Genomic DNA, 19,891 nt, shown 5'->3' with positions numbered 1-19,891 from the left:
AATAGGATTTTGGTGGAAGTAATTTTTCATAAGCAAAAATATACTATTTATATTCTTATAATTTTATCTTGCCAGAATAAGCATCACTGCCACAAGCACTCATGCTGGTTTGTGTACCCTCCATCAGGTCTTTCACTGACTTTCTACAAAGCCATATCCCTCAAGAGTATTACTGTGGTCAGCATGCTGTTTGACAAAGTAGGAACCAACCAATTCTGGGTGGAAAAAAGAAACTCTTTGGGGTTCAGTAAAATGAAAATATTTCTGCTGTTATCTTTCATTAATCTTTCTCAGTAAAAATGTGAGCTTCTTCCTTAGAGGTGAGACAGAACCAAACTCCAGGGTGGGAGTGCTTCTGCATTCCTGATTAAGAGCAGGCTGCCAGTCCAAAGTAGACCTCGTGACTGGGACCTGTTTTCTTCTTTTGAGACCACAAGCAGTAAAGCAAGCGTCTAGGAGGTAGGTTAGGTCCTATGGAGCAAGATGCCTTCCTTTTAGCCTTTGTTTTTGGAAACAGGTAAAATCTGCTGAAATGTGAGTTTCTGCTGCAGTCAGAATTGAGCCCTGAAGAAACTACCTATACACAGGTAATAGCAGAAGGCACAGTTTGAGTGCTAGTTCCTCCTCTTTTACTTGTTTCTCTGCATTTCATCTGCTCCTCTTCACTGGCAGAAAATAAAATAAAATAAACCCTACCCCAATTGGAAACCCAAACAACCCCAAAAAGCCAAATCATACAATCCCAACATTCCACCAAATAAATCCAAAGGAAGTAGGGTGGCATGGTGCATGCAGCTGTGCCATGCCAATGTAGAAGATGTCTCAGGCAGGACCCCAAAAAACAAGCCTTGGACAACCCACAGGCACAGAGATAGTTGGGGTGGGAAGGTGGCAGACAAAAGTGTGAGGACAAGGAAGCGTTGCTCGTGAACAAATCCCACTTTTAGCTGTGATATTTGACAAGCTCTGCACAATTTTGCTATCTTGCTACTCTTGGTTAAAGGATGATGAAAATTAGTTAGAAGGAAAACTTGGAGTGTTTTGTAAATATCTGGTCTCCTGGGAAAAAGCTGGCTAACAAGGATGATAAATGAGAGAGAATTAGAGTTGGTTCATGCATTTGTTTACTATGAGAAATACATCTGTTTGCCAAAAAAGAAATCATTACTGGGAACATGTGGTCTTTGTGGAGAACACTGAAAGAAGGCAGTGAATGAAATCCCAGTGACACCCCGCCCTCAGCCCCATTCATGGCTGGATATCTTGCACACAGGGTGGCAGGGCTGCTCCAGCTGCGGTGAATGGTGCTGGCTGCTTCCCAGGACTCATCCATCTGCTGCTGAAGCCTAGGGAACCCCCTCCTTGGTGGTGTTCTCATGCCATGGGAAAGAGAGGAGGCTCCTTGCAAGCCAAGGTGCAGCAGAGGAGGTTGTATGGGTGGTATGGCCTTCAGTGGCAGGCTTGACATGATGGTGTCAGCCAGGGATTACAGATGACCCATGAAACCAGGAGTGTTTTCTTCCCGGTGGGTATTACAGTTGCCAGTCTTCCACAGTCCAACCTGGAGTCTTGGCTGAAGGAACTTGTGAAGTGAGAGAAGGTGTCAACTTCAGTGCTTCAGAGAAAGCATTTTCTACATGCAAGGTCATTCCAGCCTTTTCCTCCCTTGTTTTCTGCTTTCTGAGTGCAATATTCCTGTAGCTTTCTGAAGCATGCATTTCTCATGTATTGCTACTGTGAGCAGGAAAGGTTTCTCCCACCCTGCCCAGCAGAAAAGGATTGATAAATCCTACCTCTCTGGGAATTTTCCTTCTATTATACTCAATTTCAAGCCATTTTTCACATCTGCCTCTCAAGTAATTTTATTGCAGAAATGATAGCAACTGGTATTGTACAACATAACTATGGCAAACGTAAGATGCGTGATTGGTTTTGGGGACAGTGGTTGCCCAGGGGGAAAAAACTAGAAAACAATGTCTTGGCTCATTGCTAGCTTCTCTCATCTATTTGTGACATACCCTGATTTTTAGAAGACTATAGACACCATGAATTAAACATATATTAACTACATATATTAATGTGACACATATATTAAAACCCAGCAGCTTAGAAGTCTGTGTTCCTTGTTGCTTATGCTTATCCGTCCGTGTCTCTTTGTGTTGTTCACCATAAATTTTTGACCCTTGAATATCACGGTTAATTAATTTGCTTTGATCACTGCCTAAATCAATTATAATGACATGCTAAATTTTATCCCCAGCACAAAAATGCTGGCAATGATTACTTTAAATACAAATTAAGTCTGCTTTAATATTCTAATCTGGCATGCTGCTGTTCAATAAGGTGCCATCACATGAGGGACTTTTTTTTTTTTTTTTCCAAATGCTGTAATAATAACATTTGCTGAAGCATCCCTTTTTTCCCCCTTGCTGAGTTCCTGTAGCTCTGTCCAGATAAATATAAACTTGTGCTGACTTTATCCCACAGTCCTCAGACCCAGTTGATAGGCTGGCTGTCCTTAGGCTGGCCTGTAGGAGGGACTGTTAGCAGGTCATTTTCAGACAGAACAGTTTGTCCCCACTAACAGTTTTGAGCAGAAACCAGTTGCTAACATGTTTGTGATATTCTGGATTTTTTTTCCATTTGAAACATTTTAAAAAATAATTGATTTTTAGCTCCTTTTTTATTTTAAGGTTGGGGGGGTTTTCTCAAGGCCTACAGAACATAAGTAGTTATTCCTGCTGAAAGAGAGCAGACAGGCAGTGTTTCATGCTGAGTGCTGAGGAGGAGGACAGAGGCCATCACTTAGTTATGTCACATATCATATCTCACAGATATGGTTGTTTTCAAAGGTGGCCTAATAAATGCAGCACAACATATGGAAATTGTCATCACTGAGATATAAGAATATTGTCCTGAATTGAAAATGGAGCAGCAGGGGGGAGCACACCGGTGTTACCTCAACCGTCCCAGACTCCTCTGACTGTCTCTTCTCTCTTTTTTTTTTTTTTTTTTTTTTCCCTAAACTGGAGTTGTGAGAACTTCCTTTCTTATGGAAAGATATGGCTGAATTTAGAAAGTGCTGTTCATCAGAGTTGTTAAACAGTTGTTAAATATTTTGGATGGCATGAGCATATCTGGGGCATCCCCTCACCTCCATGACTGGGAAGAGTCCTTGTAGCAGGAGAAGCAGTGTGATTTTTCTGTGCTGTGATACAAATTTCTTAAGGCCAGGTCAGCTAATGGCAGGATGCAGAAACAGCAGCTACTTATTGCCCGTGCCTCAACACTTCTTCAGGCAGCACGCAGGGCTGTGGACCACATGGGGTGCAAAGATGTATTTGTTGAGGTTTTTGCAATGGCAGAGCCTTGAGGAAAGCTTGGAAGCAGGACCGTGGCAGTGTTTGGCAGTTCCTGGCCATGGCAAGCAGCCATCAGGGTGCAACTTGACCTTGCTGCACCACACATGGCACATCTGTCCTCCTGCTGCCAGCAGAGCTGGTCCTTGGCTGTCACTCACACTCATGGATGGTGCCCCTTGCACAAAATTTCCTCTGCTCCTTCAAAGAGCTTGTGTACAAAGGGATTTCAGGATTTAGTTGTCTATCACTAGTAGTTGACTTATTTGTAACCCATGGCCTTATGATGGCCAACCTCATGCCTCGTCATGACCTTTTCTTGGAATGGTCCTCCTACTCTTTCTTTCAATGTAGATATAAGTATCCACACTGTGGAGGTATCCCAAAATGCCTCTTCAGCACAAGTTGGCATGGACCCAACAGAAAAACTATCTTGCTGCTGTCAGCAAGAACTTGCTCTCCAGGGCAGGTACTTCCAGAATAAAAAGTTAACCTTCCTGGATCCTAAGCAGGGGATTTTCTTTCCAAACTCCGCTCCCTGCTTTGTACCTTCCTGCATGCCATGCTCCCCTGCCAGGATGAACCTCAGCTGAGTATAACCCTTATCCATGCAAGAGCAAATGCTTCCTCTGTACCCTCCCACAGCAAGTCAGACTGATGTTACACAAGTAATGCTCTTTTAGCCTTTTAATGAATGAGTTTTCCTTCAGGAGGAGTCACTAGAGAAGTATGTCCTCTGCAGCTCATGCAGTTCAGTCAGGATATGAATTTCAGCTCTTCAACTGATCTGGACTTTTCCTTGGGAAATAAATGATGCCCTGGAGCAAAATAAATGAATTCTTGCTACTGGAGTTTCATAGAAGGTGACTGGATAATTGATTGTTAGTCCAATAAAAAGTAACTGATGAGGAGTTTGTGGACTCATACATCATTTCTGTGCTGTGACTGATATTAAAATAGAAAAAAAAATGGTAGGAAATGGTGAGAAAAGTTGGTAGGATACTGTGAGGCTGATCTGGTTGTTTTTCATTTTGTTCTTGCTCTCCTAGGTGGGACTGAATGTTGCAATAAGAAAAGCAAAAAGAATTTTGAAGACTTCCAAGAACCTGGTAAGAAATTGATGGCATTAGGGTGTTTTACTGGCATTTTATCAGGAATGAGTCCCTGTTTGTTTTGTCTGACTGTGAATCCTCCTGATTAGCATTGAATTGGTTGCTGACTCACTCCTACTTGATACAGGATCTTCTCTATCAGGTGACACTGGAAGAAAGAGAGGGAGAAATAAAGAAAAAATATGAAAGTATGGGGGGAGCATAAAAAATAGCGAAAAATGCAGCTACCTTGTAGCTGTATGTGAGTGCCTCATGAACTGACCCATTGCCTCAGAGCAGAGCAACTGTACTTTGGGGCTGTCTGAAACTCAAGCAATGGCCTGAATGCAAATTCTGTGTATTTTTCCTGTATTTATGAGATAGAGGAGGCCTTTTCCTCTAAAATTTGAAAAATGGGATTTGAAATCTTTCTGCCTCCAACAGTTCTCAGATTTGTAGAAGATCTCTAAAGGGTAGCAGAGAAGGGTAGCAGCTTTTATTCTGCTAGGTTCACTTAGGTGAGTCAGTTCAGCCCTAGAGTTTGCTTCCAGTTAAGTCACTTAATGAAGAGGAAATGCTTTAACTGTTTGTGAAAAAATTATTTATATTGCTTATTCCTGAATCCTTACTGTGACACTAGTCACAAAAGTGAAAATTGAGGTGCCTAATTAGCCTTTGGGCAATTGCCAAATTACTAGGCCAGGGAAATAAACAAAGCACTGGAGGGACGCTTGTCTGAGAGGGCCTCAGCTCCCACAGAACAGCAACCAGCAGGATCTCTTACTCATTTCCCTTCCTATTCAGTGCTGTGCTACTGATGGCCTGAAATTTCTGCTCAAATTACATGAAATTTTTATTCTTCTTTTCCTGGAGCAAGTCCCCATGTTAACACCTGTAATGAGATGCTGTGAATCAAGCAGATCCTCTCTCTGAGCTGGAGATCGGGCACAGGCACAGGGCTGGAGAGGGACCAGCATGGGGGTGCTGCCCTGTGGGATAAAAATTCCTTTGCTTCCTTGCATGTGCTATACCCTTGGTATATTGGGCTGAGTCCCTCACATGGGCAGCCACATCCCACTTTCTTGGGATGGGCGTGCCACATCCTTTCAGGCTGTCCTGGGTAGGGTGGCGTGCTTGGCATCGATCTTTGGGTGCAATAGGCTCTCCTATTTTGCCTTTACTCTCACATATCCTCAAAACTGCTCAATGTCCCGATACCTCTCTCAATCTCCATTGGCCCTCAGCCCCTTCCTGCTCCTAGCTGCCTATTTGCCAGCGGGAAGGACAAACAGACTGGAAGCAGAAAGGTCACACTTGGGTTTCAACGTATTTCCAAACCTCCTGCACAATGCAAGGTCAACTCAAATTGAAACACGTATCATATGCTTGCTCGGGCCTCTCCTGCAGTTATTTCTAGAGTGTTTCCTGTAATGACCCTGGCTGAAACTTATTTTCAACCTGGAAAATAGAAAATAACATTTCTAGAGGTATTACTTCAGCTTGCAATTTCCCATTCACCAAGACTGAAGTTATTTTCAGAAAAACAATGCAGTAAGAAACACAAAAGAGAATCTCTAGGAGGGACGAGCACAGTGTGAATCATGCTTGCATAAGCCATGTATCCCAGAGCAGCAGCATGTGATGAAAGAGTAAGGAAATCATCTGCACAGTCTCAAGGCTCCCAAATCATGATCCTACCTGCACAGGCAGATACACCTTAGTGAGAGCTGAAGTGCTCTCACTGCCTGGGGAGAAGATTACCTGGCTGAGTGTGTGGGTGAGGAACCAGAAACACCCCAGCTGTGGTAGGACATCCCTGCATAAACAACAGTGAAGAAAGAAAAACATTCATCTGGACTCTTTCATGCTCTGGCTCATGCTAGACAAAAAAGTCAAATTAGATCTGTTAATTCTTCGCATATCTGCTCTTTTGGTTGCTTTTGCTGCATTGCATGTTTGGGGAAAGCCTTCTGAAGAAGTTCTTGCAAGTTAACTGTCCCCATCTTGGCATGGCAGCTGTGTGTGACTGCACAAAAAAAGAGATGTGAAGATGACTGTTGTAATGAGAATGGGAGATCCCAGGATTTCACATTTACTTGGAATTTCTTAGGATCATTATGAGTTTGGGGAAAAGAAAAGGTATTCAGCAGATGTAGAGATGCAGTGAAAGCAGCTACAACTCTAAAAAATTCTAATAAATGTCTCCGTTCATTAAAAGGAGTGAGCCATCTGTAAGGCACTGGCTTAAACCAAACACCAACAAGCATTAGGGGCTCATTGTTATTCTTTTTAGTAAAACCAATTAAAATAATTACAGAAATGTCATTAGGGAATGTTAACAGGCAATGAATAGGATATTAGTGTTATCAATCACTGTGAGCACCTCTAGCATTAACTTTTCTTGTGGGTGGATAAGATATTAAGGGGCATCTTTGAGCAATAGCAATGAAAGAATGGTGATTAGAGTTCTGTCATTTAATGAGAGCACGCACCATTTGTACAATCCTGTCATGACTACAAGGTCCCTGCAAGTCACAACCTAGCAGTGGGACAAGTGGGAAGCCATGGAGGGAGCCTAAAGCGAGCTGACAGGCAGAGAACGACACAAGCTGATCTCCTGCCCGCTCACTCATGTTACACAGGGGCAAGTAGCCCATCTTCTGTCAACAACTCATTGTAGTCTGTCTCTGCTGGGAAGGACCCAACAGTGCCTGTTCACACAAAGATTCCTTCCTTTTTTATACCTGTATTCCTTGCCTTTTGAGAGTAGCCCAAAACAGCCTTAAAGATTAGATGAGCTGCTCTCCTGCACAATGCCAAGCAGAGCTACAGCATTACCTCCAGATCTCACTGTCTCACCTGGTGTGGGAATATAAAAGCTGTGGAGCCAGAGGCTGCTGGTCTTCGCAATGCTGCTGCAGCTGGTCCTCAGCAACAGCATTGCCAGGTCATAATCATGCATCCACTCCCACTAAAGTTGAGCAGTCTTTAGGACTGCAGAATAACCTTCCTTTGAAATCAATGGAGAGCCAGTCAGCAAGAATTTTCAAAATACTAGCTGAGAAAAAAGGAAATATTTTATTCTGTTTACAGCCAAGGGTAAACTTTTAGCACAGCCTGTGAGCAGAATAAAAGAAGGTTTTACTTATGTACTTATTTTTTGCAAGCCCTGTAGTTTGTCTTTCTAGTGCGGTTTTGGCTCCAGGTACCCTAACTTCAAAGGCTTTGCATACTGTGACTTAGGCTGAAGTGAAAAGCTGACAGCTCAAATGAAGACCCTGCAAATCTTAGCCTGATGGAAGGCTTAAAGAATCTCTGGTGCTTCTGTTGGCAGGATTAGCCCTACATGAAGAGGGGGAGGAAGTGATTCCTTTCCTCTTTCCAGGAACCATTCATAGGTTTGTAAATCTCTTTGAAAAAAGCTGGCATCCTGTCTGTGCCTCTCTCATGCTCTCTGCCCACCTGACAATACACACAGAGCAAAAAGGAAGGCTGTGTCCCAGCCATGCTGCAGGACACAGCCCTAAGGCAGCCAATAGCTTGAATACAGAGGTGCAGAGGGATGGGGAAGTGCATAGGGCAACTGGACGGGCAGCAGTGGAAACAGGTTGGCCTTTCAGCCTAAGGAAAGGCCCCACTTCCTTGACTGCTTTTGGCTTTTTGTCCCCACTTCTTTTGTGGTTGTGTTCTGGTTTCTCCTTTCACGCCCCCAGTACCTCCTCCCCCTCCAACCTAGTGTGACTAAAGCTTTGTAATTTGAGTGTGTTGGACAGAGCTGAAGAAAGTTAATTGGTGGCTTTTTTCAGGTTTCTTGTCTCCTTGGCCTTCCTTTTTTTTTTTTCTCCTTGATTTCACTTTGCCTTCTTCAGAAAGTGCACTGTTACAGCTCCTACTCCACTGCAGATCTCTCCTCCTCCTCCTTTTCAGTGGTACCTGAGAAAGGTACCACTGTTCTTCATCTTCATCTTGCTGCATGGTCACTTCAGCCACCAGCACAAATGTTTGTACTGCAATCTTTGTACTATGGGCTCTGTCCCCTCTCCACTAGCCCAGTTCTCCTCTCCACCCTGAGATCCTGGCTTTGGCATATTTCTGTGCCTGACCTCCTTCTCTGGGCAGTGTGAGAACCTTATTTCCATTGCCCCTTGTTACCTGTCCAAGCAAACACCTTCCTCAGAGCTGCAAGGCGATGCCCTACGCTCCTTGGCCTCACGGCCTTGATGTGCTGTCTCAAAGTTCTCCTTTGTCATTCAGAGCTGTATGGTGTGTAGTAACCTTCCACTGGCCTCTACTGAGCTGTATCCAAGCTCTACCTTCTGTTTCACGCTGGGCATGGGTTGTAATATCATTAGGTTGAGGACTACCTTACTCTTTCTTTTCGGTGTATATAAAGTATGTAACACATGGCAGTTGGTCCAAGGACAGAGCTTTCAAATACTATGCCTGTGTAAACAATTACCCTTCTTTGCATAAAGTTATGAGTATGCCCATCTGCTCATCTGCTCCATATTTACATGGTAAATGTAGCCCCAGTGAATACCGAGAACTGGGCTGTGCACCAATTAGCCCCCTGCATTTAGAGACCACTTGAGCACCCTGTGTTTCAAGATCAACTGAACTTACAGTGAAGCCACATGAGCAGTGTGTTTGTGGGATTAATTGCCCATGCAACACAATTCATTAGGAAGGTCTCTTTTAGCTTCTGAATCTTCCTGGCTACCTGGAACATCAACTGGATTGGCCCAAGGCTATGGGCTACTAATGTTGAAGGAGTTTTTCTAGCAGCAGCTGGCTTTTACATCGTACAGGTTTGGCCAAGATAAAATCTAGATTTCCAGGTAAAAATCTCATTTAAAAAATAGAGAGTATTCTATGCACAGTCTGGATCCTCTTCTAAGAGTTGTCCCTGGCCTTTGGCATGTAGAAATCAGACTCATGGCTCCAAATGTGCGGCTTTCACTAGTTTTGCACTGTGTCAGGTGCCACCATGTTTACCAAACATGAGAGCAGTAATTTTAACAAAGAATGGAAAAAAAATTGATTACATGAGAGAAGACAGAGAGAAGAGAAGACCGGAACTTTTTCTTTCGTTTTTGAGTTTTACAAGTCTTTGAAAGCAAGAATAGTTGGTTTGTAACATGCTCAGCCTTAATCCTTGACTGCTGTGTCAGATCTAAATCCTCTGCCATGTAGCATCCTTATTGGCATCATTGGAGTTTTTGGATGTTTCTAGGCAGAAAATACATGGTTTAGCTCTGTAATTTACACTGAATATCCCAAGCTACACCACCTCTGTGAACTAATGCATCCATCTACTTTTATTTTTCTTCCTCTCCAGAAAAGCTTCATGGGGTTCTCAAGTGTATGCACATTTCCTCTTCTGGCTAACCTGTGTGAGAAGATTAAATAGTATGTATACATTTTCAGTCCTTAACCAGAAGCAGAACATGGTAAATTTGCTTCTTTCAAAACTCATCCTTAGCTAACAGAGCTTCCCATATTTACCTATGTTGGTTTCCTTTAGAAAACCACTGTCTAGGTAGTACAGAAGGAGCCTGCACAGATTTCAGGTCAGTAATATTCTTCACAGGGATCCTTGTGGTTGTTTTAATGCTTAAACTATTTGCTCAATTTTAGCATGTCCCAGAGCTCAAATAAGTGACACACTCACAGATAAAGCATCTCCAAGAGGAAGCCACTTTTCTCCTGAGATTTTCTGAGCCCAAGAAACTTCTTCACTTTATTTGTTCACCCAGTTGTGGTACTCATGTCTCAGTGCAGGAAGGCCACTCGCATAACTCTGTGAGGAACCCAAATTTAATGTCAGTTGTGAAGCATAGAACAATCCCGAGGTGTTTAAGAAAGCTAGGTGGATGGCATCCAGGAAAAACAACTCATGACAGTGCTGACTTTGAGTCAGTTTCTAAGAAAGGCCAAGGACATGAGCTGGGTGATTACTTGTAAAGCATATTTGTCAATGTACTCCAATGACTTGGAGGAATACTCAAGCAGGTCTAAGAATAAATCGGGATTATCAGCTGTATATTTGACTGATTCAACTGCCAAGACTAACTTGCTCACTAATTTCTGCTCATTTAATTGAAACTGCAAATATCAGGAGTTTATTGGGAATTAGTTGACTGACATGAAAAATCTTGCAAATTAGAGATGAAACGTTGGTCAGAATACATACGCTGAGTTTGAGCCCTGTGAGTTCAGACAGTGGAAGGGAATGAAATTGTATATCATATGTTGGATTGCATGTGTTCGACTCAGATTTTCTTATCTCTCCCTCATGTGCTCTCTCTCTCTCTTTCTCACCATTTTCAGTTTTTTAGTTTCCTCTTTCTGTAGCTAAAAAAAAAAAAAAGGAAAAGAAAAAAAAACAAACTAAAACCAACCCAAAAAAAAAAAAAAAAGAAACAAAACAAACAAACCAAAAAAAAAAAACCCCAAACTTTTACCACAGATTTGTTGTCCTAGTTTGTTTTAGAGACTGCAGGTTCAACATTGAAGCTATACAGGAGTCCATCAGCCTCACCTCCACAGCTCAGTCAGTGGATATTGAAATACAGAATTTGCTCTTTTGGGCAGGATCACTTTGCTGAAGTACAAGCACAGAGGCACAACTGAATATAGAGCAGTGAATATCATGCCAGCTATTATCTGTTCTGTACACTTCACTGTGTTTTTTACTTTCTTAATAGATTCCCTTCCGTATGTTAACACTATGGGTTTTGTTTCTGTTTTTTACAGTGTTCTAAGAAATAAACTGCCTTTTGAAGATTTTGATGGAGATAAATTTAGTACCTTTCCTGTAAGCAAAGCCTTTCCTTTGTACAGTAATCCCTTGATAATGAGGATGTCTCTGGGATTCCTCCTACTTTCTGCAAAGCCTTATCCATTCATGTGAAAATAGGAATAGGAATAAAATGAATGGAAGGTTTTTCTGTCATAAAATGTTGGTTTTTTTTCCTGGATGAAAAAGCAATCACTCATGTGTGCCACCTGGGGAAATGCACACATAAAGCTGTGCTCCCTGCAGAAGCAAATTGCTCTGCTGCTGAGTGGTTGTTTACTGAATTAATAAGAGGTGAAGTCATATTAAACAAAAAAATAAATTGCCAACTTGTCTTATTTCTGCACCAAAATATGCTAGGTGTCCCTTATTAAAGCTTAGCAAAGGAACTCTGGAATTCAACCTGTTTACTGGGTTTTATTCCTACACCTTGAGTTAGATTCTCATTTTAGATATTTTAAATTAAAAGTGCAAGAGTAATAATGGCTGTCCTCTCTGCGTGTTTCTCCTGGCCTTTAGACATTGAGGGGCTATCACTGGCGAGGCAGAGACTGCAACGACAAAAACACAACCGTGTACCCTGGCAGGCGGTAAAGATTTTAATTATTTTAAAGGCTTCTTATTAACTGTGGCTTTGAGAAGAATGAGCTCCAGATTTTGTTTTGACCATACTCTTAGACAGCACATCACTGCCGGTTGCTTGACTTTGTTGTGAGGGAGACAAGAGGGGATGATCAAGACCAGGATGGGACTCATTTGCAGGGGTGGTGCACATATTTCTTTCCTTTCTCTAAAGCATCTGCAGCTAAAATTGGTCAGACAGACCAGAGGTGGGGAGGGAAACCATGCCACTGACTAAAAGGATAAGATTCATCTATCAACTTCTAGTATTAACTTTAAATTAATGTTGCATTTTGCGCTTGCATTTTGCTAGGAAAAATTCCCTCTCCTAGATCCAAAAGGGGGAAAACCCCACCCTTCCATGCAGAAAGGAATTTCTAATTCCTTTTTAATTTTGGTGAAAAATGGTACTGAGGATCTGATCTCCCAAATTTTTTTGGTGACATTTCTTATCCTTTTGTGTCTCCATTTTAGTCCTGATAATTGGGATGCAGAAGGTGACTCTAACTGCAATGGCATATGGGTAAGTAAATGAAGTTGCATCTTCCTGATTGCTGCTTCTCTTTTATCCTCTTTAGTCTTTGATTTAGTTTACAAATGTTTCCTTTTTATTTATTCTGGTTTTATTAGCTGATATTTTGTTTATTGATGCTTATGATTATTTAAATTATAGCTTATATGATTAATTAAAATGCAGATATACCTATTAAAATAATGTAATGGAATACATCATTATTATGATGCAGTGCCTCCTGCAGGCAAGCATTCAAGAATTACTAAATTCTCAGCCTCTGTTTTGCACTGCCTTTCTTCAGGTGCTAAATAGGTACTGTTATCTACCCTTTCTCTTCTCCAATAGGGTGTGGATCCAAAAGATGGAATTCCCTATGAAGAGAAGTTCTGCAAAGGTAAATCGTTAGAGTCAATACAATAAACCATGTATCTTATGTATTAATTTTATAAATATTTCAATATTTGCACATTTACAAGGCAAGGGAAAGACAACAGGCTTTTTTAACATCATGAGAAAAGTGAAATTATTGAGTTTTTTTAATCTTGAGGATGGGTAAAGATGAAACTTGAAAAAAATAGGCTGCTGGTAATTTCCTGGTAAAAGTCAGCTCAGTAATGAAGTCGAATACATAGATCGGGGACAGCAGCAAACTGAGATGTCAGCTCTGTATCTTCTCTGGTGCCTGGAGACTAACCCAGAGTAATGGCTTTGAGATTTAGGGAAGCAGGTTAACATTTACATTTGTCCAGTTTTACCTCTTGCCATAATTACATGCATTTTTTTCCAGATCAGGCCTTAAAGGGGTGAAGTGATAGCATCAGCTGATCTCCCTGACCATGGTGTGGGTGGGTGCCTGTGTGTCCACACTGCACAAATAAGACCCTCATAAACCAGCAGTGACTGTGATTGCCACTCACCTCACCTCACATTGAAATCAGTATCCTGGGGATGAACCATTGCCTGGCAAGACTCCTCAACATTTTTAGATGAAAGGCTAATCTACAAATGTTAAGTGACATTAATTATAAACCAGACAGATTGTTCTAGCAGAAATACTCATATGAGTAGCATATCCGCCACCCAGTTCTGTTATAAGGAGCTTTGAGCAATTTTCTGAGTAATCCGATTTCCCTAAATGTTTAAGTACTTTTTAATGCATAATCTATGGATAGTAAAAATAAACACTGTCTGCACAGCAGAACCTCTGCTGAAATAACACACAATTTGAATACAACCAGGATTCTTTTCCGATTAGCAAGACCTCCCCCAGTTTTTCATGCCCAGTCCCCAGTTGTTTCTCTAGGGTTGTTGGCAAATGCCTTTTAGACAGTTTCTGCTGCAGATGAAGTGAAAATCCAATTGCAATGTCTGAACATTTAAGCCATGTGAAGAGGGGTGTAGTCAGTCACCCTTGTGACTCCATCAGCTGCTACTGCTGTTCCTCTTTAAGCACTCTCCAAACTGGGTTTCAGTTTGCTCTTTCTGCACATGTGACTAACAAAATGCATCCATCAGGTGCAGACTCCAGAGGGGTCGTGCTCCTGGGAGACTCAGCCGGCGCTCACTTCCACATCCCTCCCGAGTGGATGACCGTCACACAGATGTCAGCGGTGAGGAATCACGTTCAGCTTGCCAAAACCACTGATTGCCATTTGCTTTCTTTGCTGTGCTGCAGGTTGCCAAAGGGAAACAAGTGTAAAATGCTTTGCTGCACTGGAATTTGTAGTTATGGTCTCACGTGTATCAGTATCCTCCCGCATCTGCTCCTATGAAGATAAAAAAGCATAGCCCTGTGCTACTGCCACTCCTCCGGCATCTGTGCAATTGGGTCAGGGAAGAGTTTGGCTGCAGAGTCCCGGTGCTGTGCCAGAGACACAAACCAGGACATCTGGCTTTCCACACACGTGCTTGCAGCTCAAGGAGACCCGTGCTGTCTGTGGGATCAGACCTGCCATTAGCAGCCTGGATGGGATGTCTCCTTGCTGTGAGAGTGTTTGAGAGTGTTTGCAGAAGTGACCCTGCTGACAGTTGGGGAATTTCTGCTTTAGGAATCTGGCTTTGAAATGACATGTCCTGGATTGTTTTCCCTCAGCCTGTGGCATATGTGAAATAGGTCTCATAACTCCAGTGTTCTGTTTTTGAGGATTGTTGAACAAATGCATTTGCAGGTGTTTGAGGGTCATCCAAGACTTTATAATAGATTTGTCCTTAAGGCAAGAGTTCCTGTCACCATAAAATATCACTGCCACACTGATGCCTATCCTTGGGTGGTATCCCAGCATTTCCTATTTTCAAAAACCAACAAAATGCCCCTGACTGTGAACTATACTGGGCTTGTTGCAGCTCACTGGCACGTAATGAAATAATTAAGAGGAAAAGATCATTCCAGCAAACTGCAATTATGGGGTGGAGATAAATGCACAGGTATGTTCCCGACCTTCACTGCTGTTTCCTATCCTGAAGTGCTGTCAGTCCCTAGCCAGGGAGGACTGTACCTTGTCCTTCTCTGCACAAGGGTCTGTTGCACAGGGGTGAGCAGACAGATCATCACTGCCCACCCTTCCTGATGAAAACCTTCTATACATCCACTGTCTGTAGATATCTGTAGAATAAGGTTACAGACATTTTCTGGAGAACAATTATTTTTCCAGACTGTTAGTAGATGCAGTGCTATGGGAGATCTGAGAGTTTCATGGGTTTTTTTCCACTTTTGCTCCCAGAGCTGATTTAAATGTTGCAGATTAGCCATTGTTTTTCTTTGTTAAATGCTTATGAGCAACAATTAGATGAATGACACTGATGACAGAGCTGATGAGGAACACAATAAATTAGCACTAATGATAATTGAGATTATCTCATCTAATAAAGATGATCATAATACTGATGGCAAGGATGATTCTGACAGTAAGGCTGGTAGTAAAGCCATATAGGCAAGACCAGTTTTAGACTATGTCAGCATTTTGTTATCATTGTAATGAAGATTTAGAAAGAATTTTTCTTGCTTGAAGCTTGCTGATCCACCAGCTGGATGGGTCAAGGTCTGCTAATAGCATGCCAAGGCACAAGCTTCAAGACTGGGAGCTGGAGTGCAGATTACAAAAGTGAGTTTTGGAGGCTCTTTGTTACTGTCTGATGAGTACAGAGCAGCTTGCATGGGGAGGGAATTGGTGCACTCTGTGTAAGGCCCAAAAAATATATGTGAGGTTTGGGATAGGAAACAACATGTTTTTTTCTAGGACTATTTCCAAGCTTTCCTACCAACCTGGCAAAAATACATCAGTTAAATATTAATGCAGACGTACAGAGATTTCAGTTGTATAAAAACTATTATCTGGGATTAAACTCTAGCAAAAGTAAAAGGTTATTTAATTTGGAGCTCACCATGAATGTGAAAGCTGTCACCTGAGCACAAAAGCACTAGCAATATCATTTCTGAACTAATTCAGACTTTATCACTGCCTCTTCCTCGTCCTTTGTGTCTTGCTTTCTCTGTGGAGGATGTCAACAGCAGCAATTTAACTGCCTTGGGGTTGTGAAGGTGCAAGACTGCTGTCTCTTGTGTTGTATTAAAAGCCACTGGCAAATACCCTTCATCTCTAGGCTTAGTTAACAAATTAACTGGCTTCAATAATTTTTCAGTGCAAGGCTTCTCTCAAGGAGAATTTTGAAACACATCCAGAGATGATTTTGTGACCAGAGAAATTGCAGAGGGTCTATGTCCTAATTTTACAGGAAACATCTTTAATCTGGGACTACAGCAAGGATTTGAAGTTAGGTCTTGGAGAAGAGAGGAAAAGGCATCATCTTTGTGTACCTGCTGTTCCCTTGTGCTGTCTAACTCAAGACACTTGGCTTTGATTCTGCCAATTTTTTTTTGATAAGACACGTAAAAATATTAGTTTGTCAAATGGTTTTATCCACAGTCAATACTAGAGTAAGTTCAAAGCTTTAATTTTCATTTCAATAGAACATCAAACCTCCAAACATGGAATTTCAAATAGCACTTCCTTGCCCCTGCCCTGTCCAGATTTTGTATCATGTGTACAGGAAAAAGTTGTGTGCCTGTTAATTTAGATTTATTCTGTGTATTATTTCATTACTTTAATATTTTTCTATATTGTTATATATTCATTTTATATGCTTTCTATATTTCACATATTTCTTATTTATATTTATCCTTTTATCTGTTTACATATACAAGTGTTTGCATAAACAGGTGTAAAGAAAAATTTACACTTGGTAACGATGCTGTGGGCCGATCTGCTAATCAGCACCACATCAGTGACAGCTGTTAATTCCAGTTTTAAAGCTAATTAGGTGAGGAAATAATTTTTTAGGAGAGATACTGAATATTTAATTTAGAAGCTCTGCAGAATGGTTGTTTTCCCTGATTTTGCTGCACATAGTCTACCTTGCAAAGGAGAGACTATGATGAGTACGGAAAGAAAAGAGAGTGTGAATGAGAAACTCACTCAGGGTGTGGTCTGGGTAGCTGGATATTCAGCACAGGGGTGACAAGATGGGTATTTGGGCTGAACAGCTTTGGAATTCATGTGTCCATGCCATTGACTTGAAGAGCATTGTTGGCAAGATGCTATACATTGGATTTTGGATTTCCTGGTCTAATTAGGAACTTACTGCCCTCTTAGCTCTGTCCTGTAAGGGTCATAACCCCCAGTGTAATCTGGTGCAGGGGGACTGCTTCTGTTATATGTCTCATGTTGTATGGGATGCATCAAGTTGCATCATTCACTTTTCCCATATCAAGTCCTTTGGCATGCTAAATATCAGAGGGAGCACTCTTGTTTTCCAGTGTTATTTCCAAAGCCTTTACCTAGGAGCCACTCACATATACAGTTAGCATCCCTCTCAGAGTATGTTCTTCCCAGAAAGAGCACACAGGGACATTACTTGGTGTGGGAAACACCCATTATGAGGTGGAAACATCTTTGAAAACTGCAGCTCAGGCATGCTATTTCTCCAGTTGAAACAAACAATCAAACAAACAAAACAACTAAAAACCCACCACTCTTTCCTATATCGGGAAAGTCATGGGTACCTTACACAAAGAGAATGCTACATCTCTAAGAAGGAGTCGAATCAACTTTATTTTTGCTTTCTGGTTATCAACAGCTCTTGGGTTTGCCACACTTTTAAGAGTTTCAGCAAGAAGTGAGCTGAATGTTCATCCCTTTAATCTGAAAATCTGGACACTAAAAATGAAGTATAATGCACTAGATATGCACTTTATAAGGTTTAGCAAAGCAGAAGAAATACTGGGTATTGTTTTGAGGTAGAGGTTTTTTGCAGAAAGCTAATGTTGAAAACACTAGTATGTTTAGTGATGGATATTGTGCTCCTGCTGCTCTGTCCATCTGCTTACTATTGACTTCCAAATAGCTACTAATTACAGCATTTTTTTGTTGTATGTCTGGAATAGAAGCAACTTTCGTATCTCGTTTTAGAGACATTTTTATTTTGAGGTAACAGCACTATATTTATAAACGTGATGGAAATAATACCCTTTCTGGAAAGATGCAATTTAAAACTGTTGGATCTCTATTTTTTTGCTGAATAAAGAGAAGAATAAATCCTACATTTATCCATAGTCCAGTAGATACACAGTTGCTCACAAACTCAAGGGGTTCTCAGATTATCATCAAAGTAACTGTTTCATATTATTTATTTCCTATTAGCAGAATTCCTAATTTCTTTAAATGTGGATTCAGGCTGTCCCAAACACTTATCCCACTGACTTCTGTTTTTTCACACCACTAGAAAAAAACCAGAAGTTTGATGTGTACAATTCTTTTTAAAAACATTATCTAGCATTCCTCTAGATGCAGTGAAATGCAGGCAGATTTCTCCAAGCTAGTATTGTCATGACTAAGACATTGCATTTTGTGGGAAATAAGGTAATAGTTTTGCTAATTTCAAACCTCTATCCCTTGCAGCTTTACAGAGTAGAAATGTAATTTGTGCTTTTTAAAAAGATAGGCTGTGCTTTTCTTGAGACTTAAAGGTTTGCTTATTTGTACATTTAGAATAATAAAGTTTTCTGTGGTACTTAGTACTCTCACCAGGATTTGAACAGCATTAAAATCATTATAAAATGAAACACCCAATTTTCATTTAAATTAAGGTATACCTCAACGATTCCAGGATTTCCAGGATGGACTTATATAAGTGTTAGGTTTCCAGTGCCTTTTTGTATTCTGAATTTGAAAATCTATTGCCACAGCAACCCTGAACCTTCTTCCATTTAAGCACAGCTTGGCATGTGTGTGTTTAGCATCAGCCATGGCTTTGGCTGCCCCATACTTCAAGGTAGGGCACATCTAGGAGAGGAGGATGTTCACTGGAATGAGACCTATCTAAAGCATTTGATGCTAAAATATGGCATTTGAAGCTAGGCTGGAATAATTTTCTACTGATTCTGTGCTAAAATCTGGCACGTGGGCTGAAGTAGGTTTCTCAGCCAGAATAGTCTAGAGAATGGTATTTAAACAAGGCTGTGCTCAAAAGAGTTTTATGCTAAAAGTCAACACAGTTGCACCTCTAGAGTGGGACACATTTGCATCTGAGACTAAGCAACACAGTCTGTTAGGCTGTACTTTCCAAGCTACATCAATGGAGAGTTTAAGGTTCAGCATTCTTCTGAATTTTCTATTAACTACTCATCTTCATCCTTTGGAGCTGAAATATCTTCAAAAGTCTGGTCCTTAAGTGCTTTGTTGGAGCAGTGTCAATGCTAAATGCATATCCAGTTTTCAAATGCAACTATAATTTTGGGCTCAATCGGTCCTCTTCAAATCAATTTGCAACTCAATTAGGTTCTGGCAAATTCATATTTAAGCTAAGTTTGCAGGGGAAAAGAAACCAAACAATTAAAAATTACCGGGACTTGTCCAATGAAGATATTGTTTTGGAGTGCTAATTGAAAATAATGAGAGAATTATTCATAAAACTATTTGTTTAAAAAGTACTAAATAATTCTTATCTCTTTTATACTCTAATATATGTGTCACTTATAAGAGATCATATCTGCAGGGTTTTTTTCTGTCCTAGGTGACTGTTTCTCTCACCTCCAATGCAAACCTATGACGAGGAAAAGGCCAAGCTATGCTGTATCGGTCCACTTCTGCTCATTGCTGTGCCCTTGGATTACTGGCTTGTTTGCACACAAAACTAACAGATTTGAATAAGGCAAATTTGAAGTTCCCCTGCAGCCCTAAAAAATGAATGTTTTTTATTTTTATATGTATGTACACATACACACAAGGACACATATACGTATGCGAGAGAGAGAAAGAGAGAACAAACTGAAAGATAATTAAGACAGGCCCCTTTTCACCTTGGTAACTAATGCAGATGTACTGTAAGTGGGTCAAATGTGCTGTTACATGCTTAAAACGGCATCTGCTGTGCATTAGACTGCTCAGAGCATGGCTTCAGGACTTTCTGTCCCCCACAACCCCCCCTTTACTTGCTTGTCTTCCCTTTTCCC

General features: G+C 41.1%; 1 protein-coding gene across 2 annotated transcripts in view; it reads left to right on the top strand.

The window, feature by feature from the left end:
• The window catches only part of AOAH (acyloxyacyl hydrolase), a 73,392-nt gene that overhangs the window by 23,401 nt on the left and 30,100 nt on the right, over positions 1-19,891 (top strand). For both annotated transcript variants that reach the window (XM_053975528.1, XM_053975537.1), the window contains exons 6-12: positions 4,409-4,468; positions 9,789-9,859; positions 11,207-11,267; positions 11,769-11,839; positions 12,345-12,393; positions 12,730-12,778; positions 13,900-13,994. In XM_053975528.1, the coding sequence (XP_053831503.1) occupies positions 4,409-4,468; positions 9,789-9,859; positions 11,207-11,267; positions 11,769-11,839; positions 12,345-12,393; positions 12,730-12,778; positions 13,900-13,994 (456 nt within the window). The remainder of the gene's footprint in view (positions 1-4,408; positions 4,469-9,788; positions 9,860-11,206; positions 11,268-11,768; positions 11,840-12,344; positions 12,394-12,729; positions 12,779-13,899; positions 13,995-19,891) is intronic.

This window comes from Vidua macroura, chromosome 1 (assembly GCF_024509145.1).
Source record: "Vidua macroura isolate BioBank_ID:100142 chromosome 1, ASM2450914v1, whole genome shotgun sequence".
Taxonomy (NCBI): domain Eukaryota; kingdom Metazoa; phylum Chordata; class Aves; order Passeriformes; family Viduidae; genus Vidua; species Vidua macroura.
Note: the sequence above shows the minus strand (reverse complement) of the source record. Positions and strands in the feature narration are given on the sequence as shown.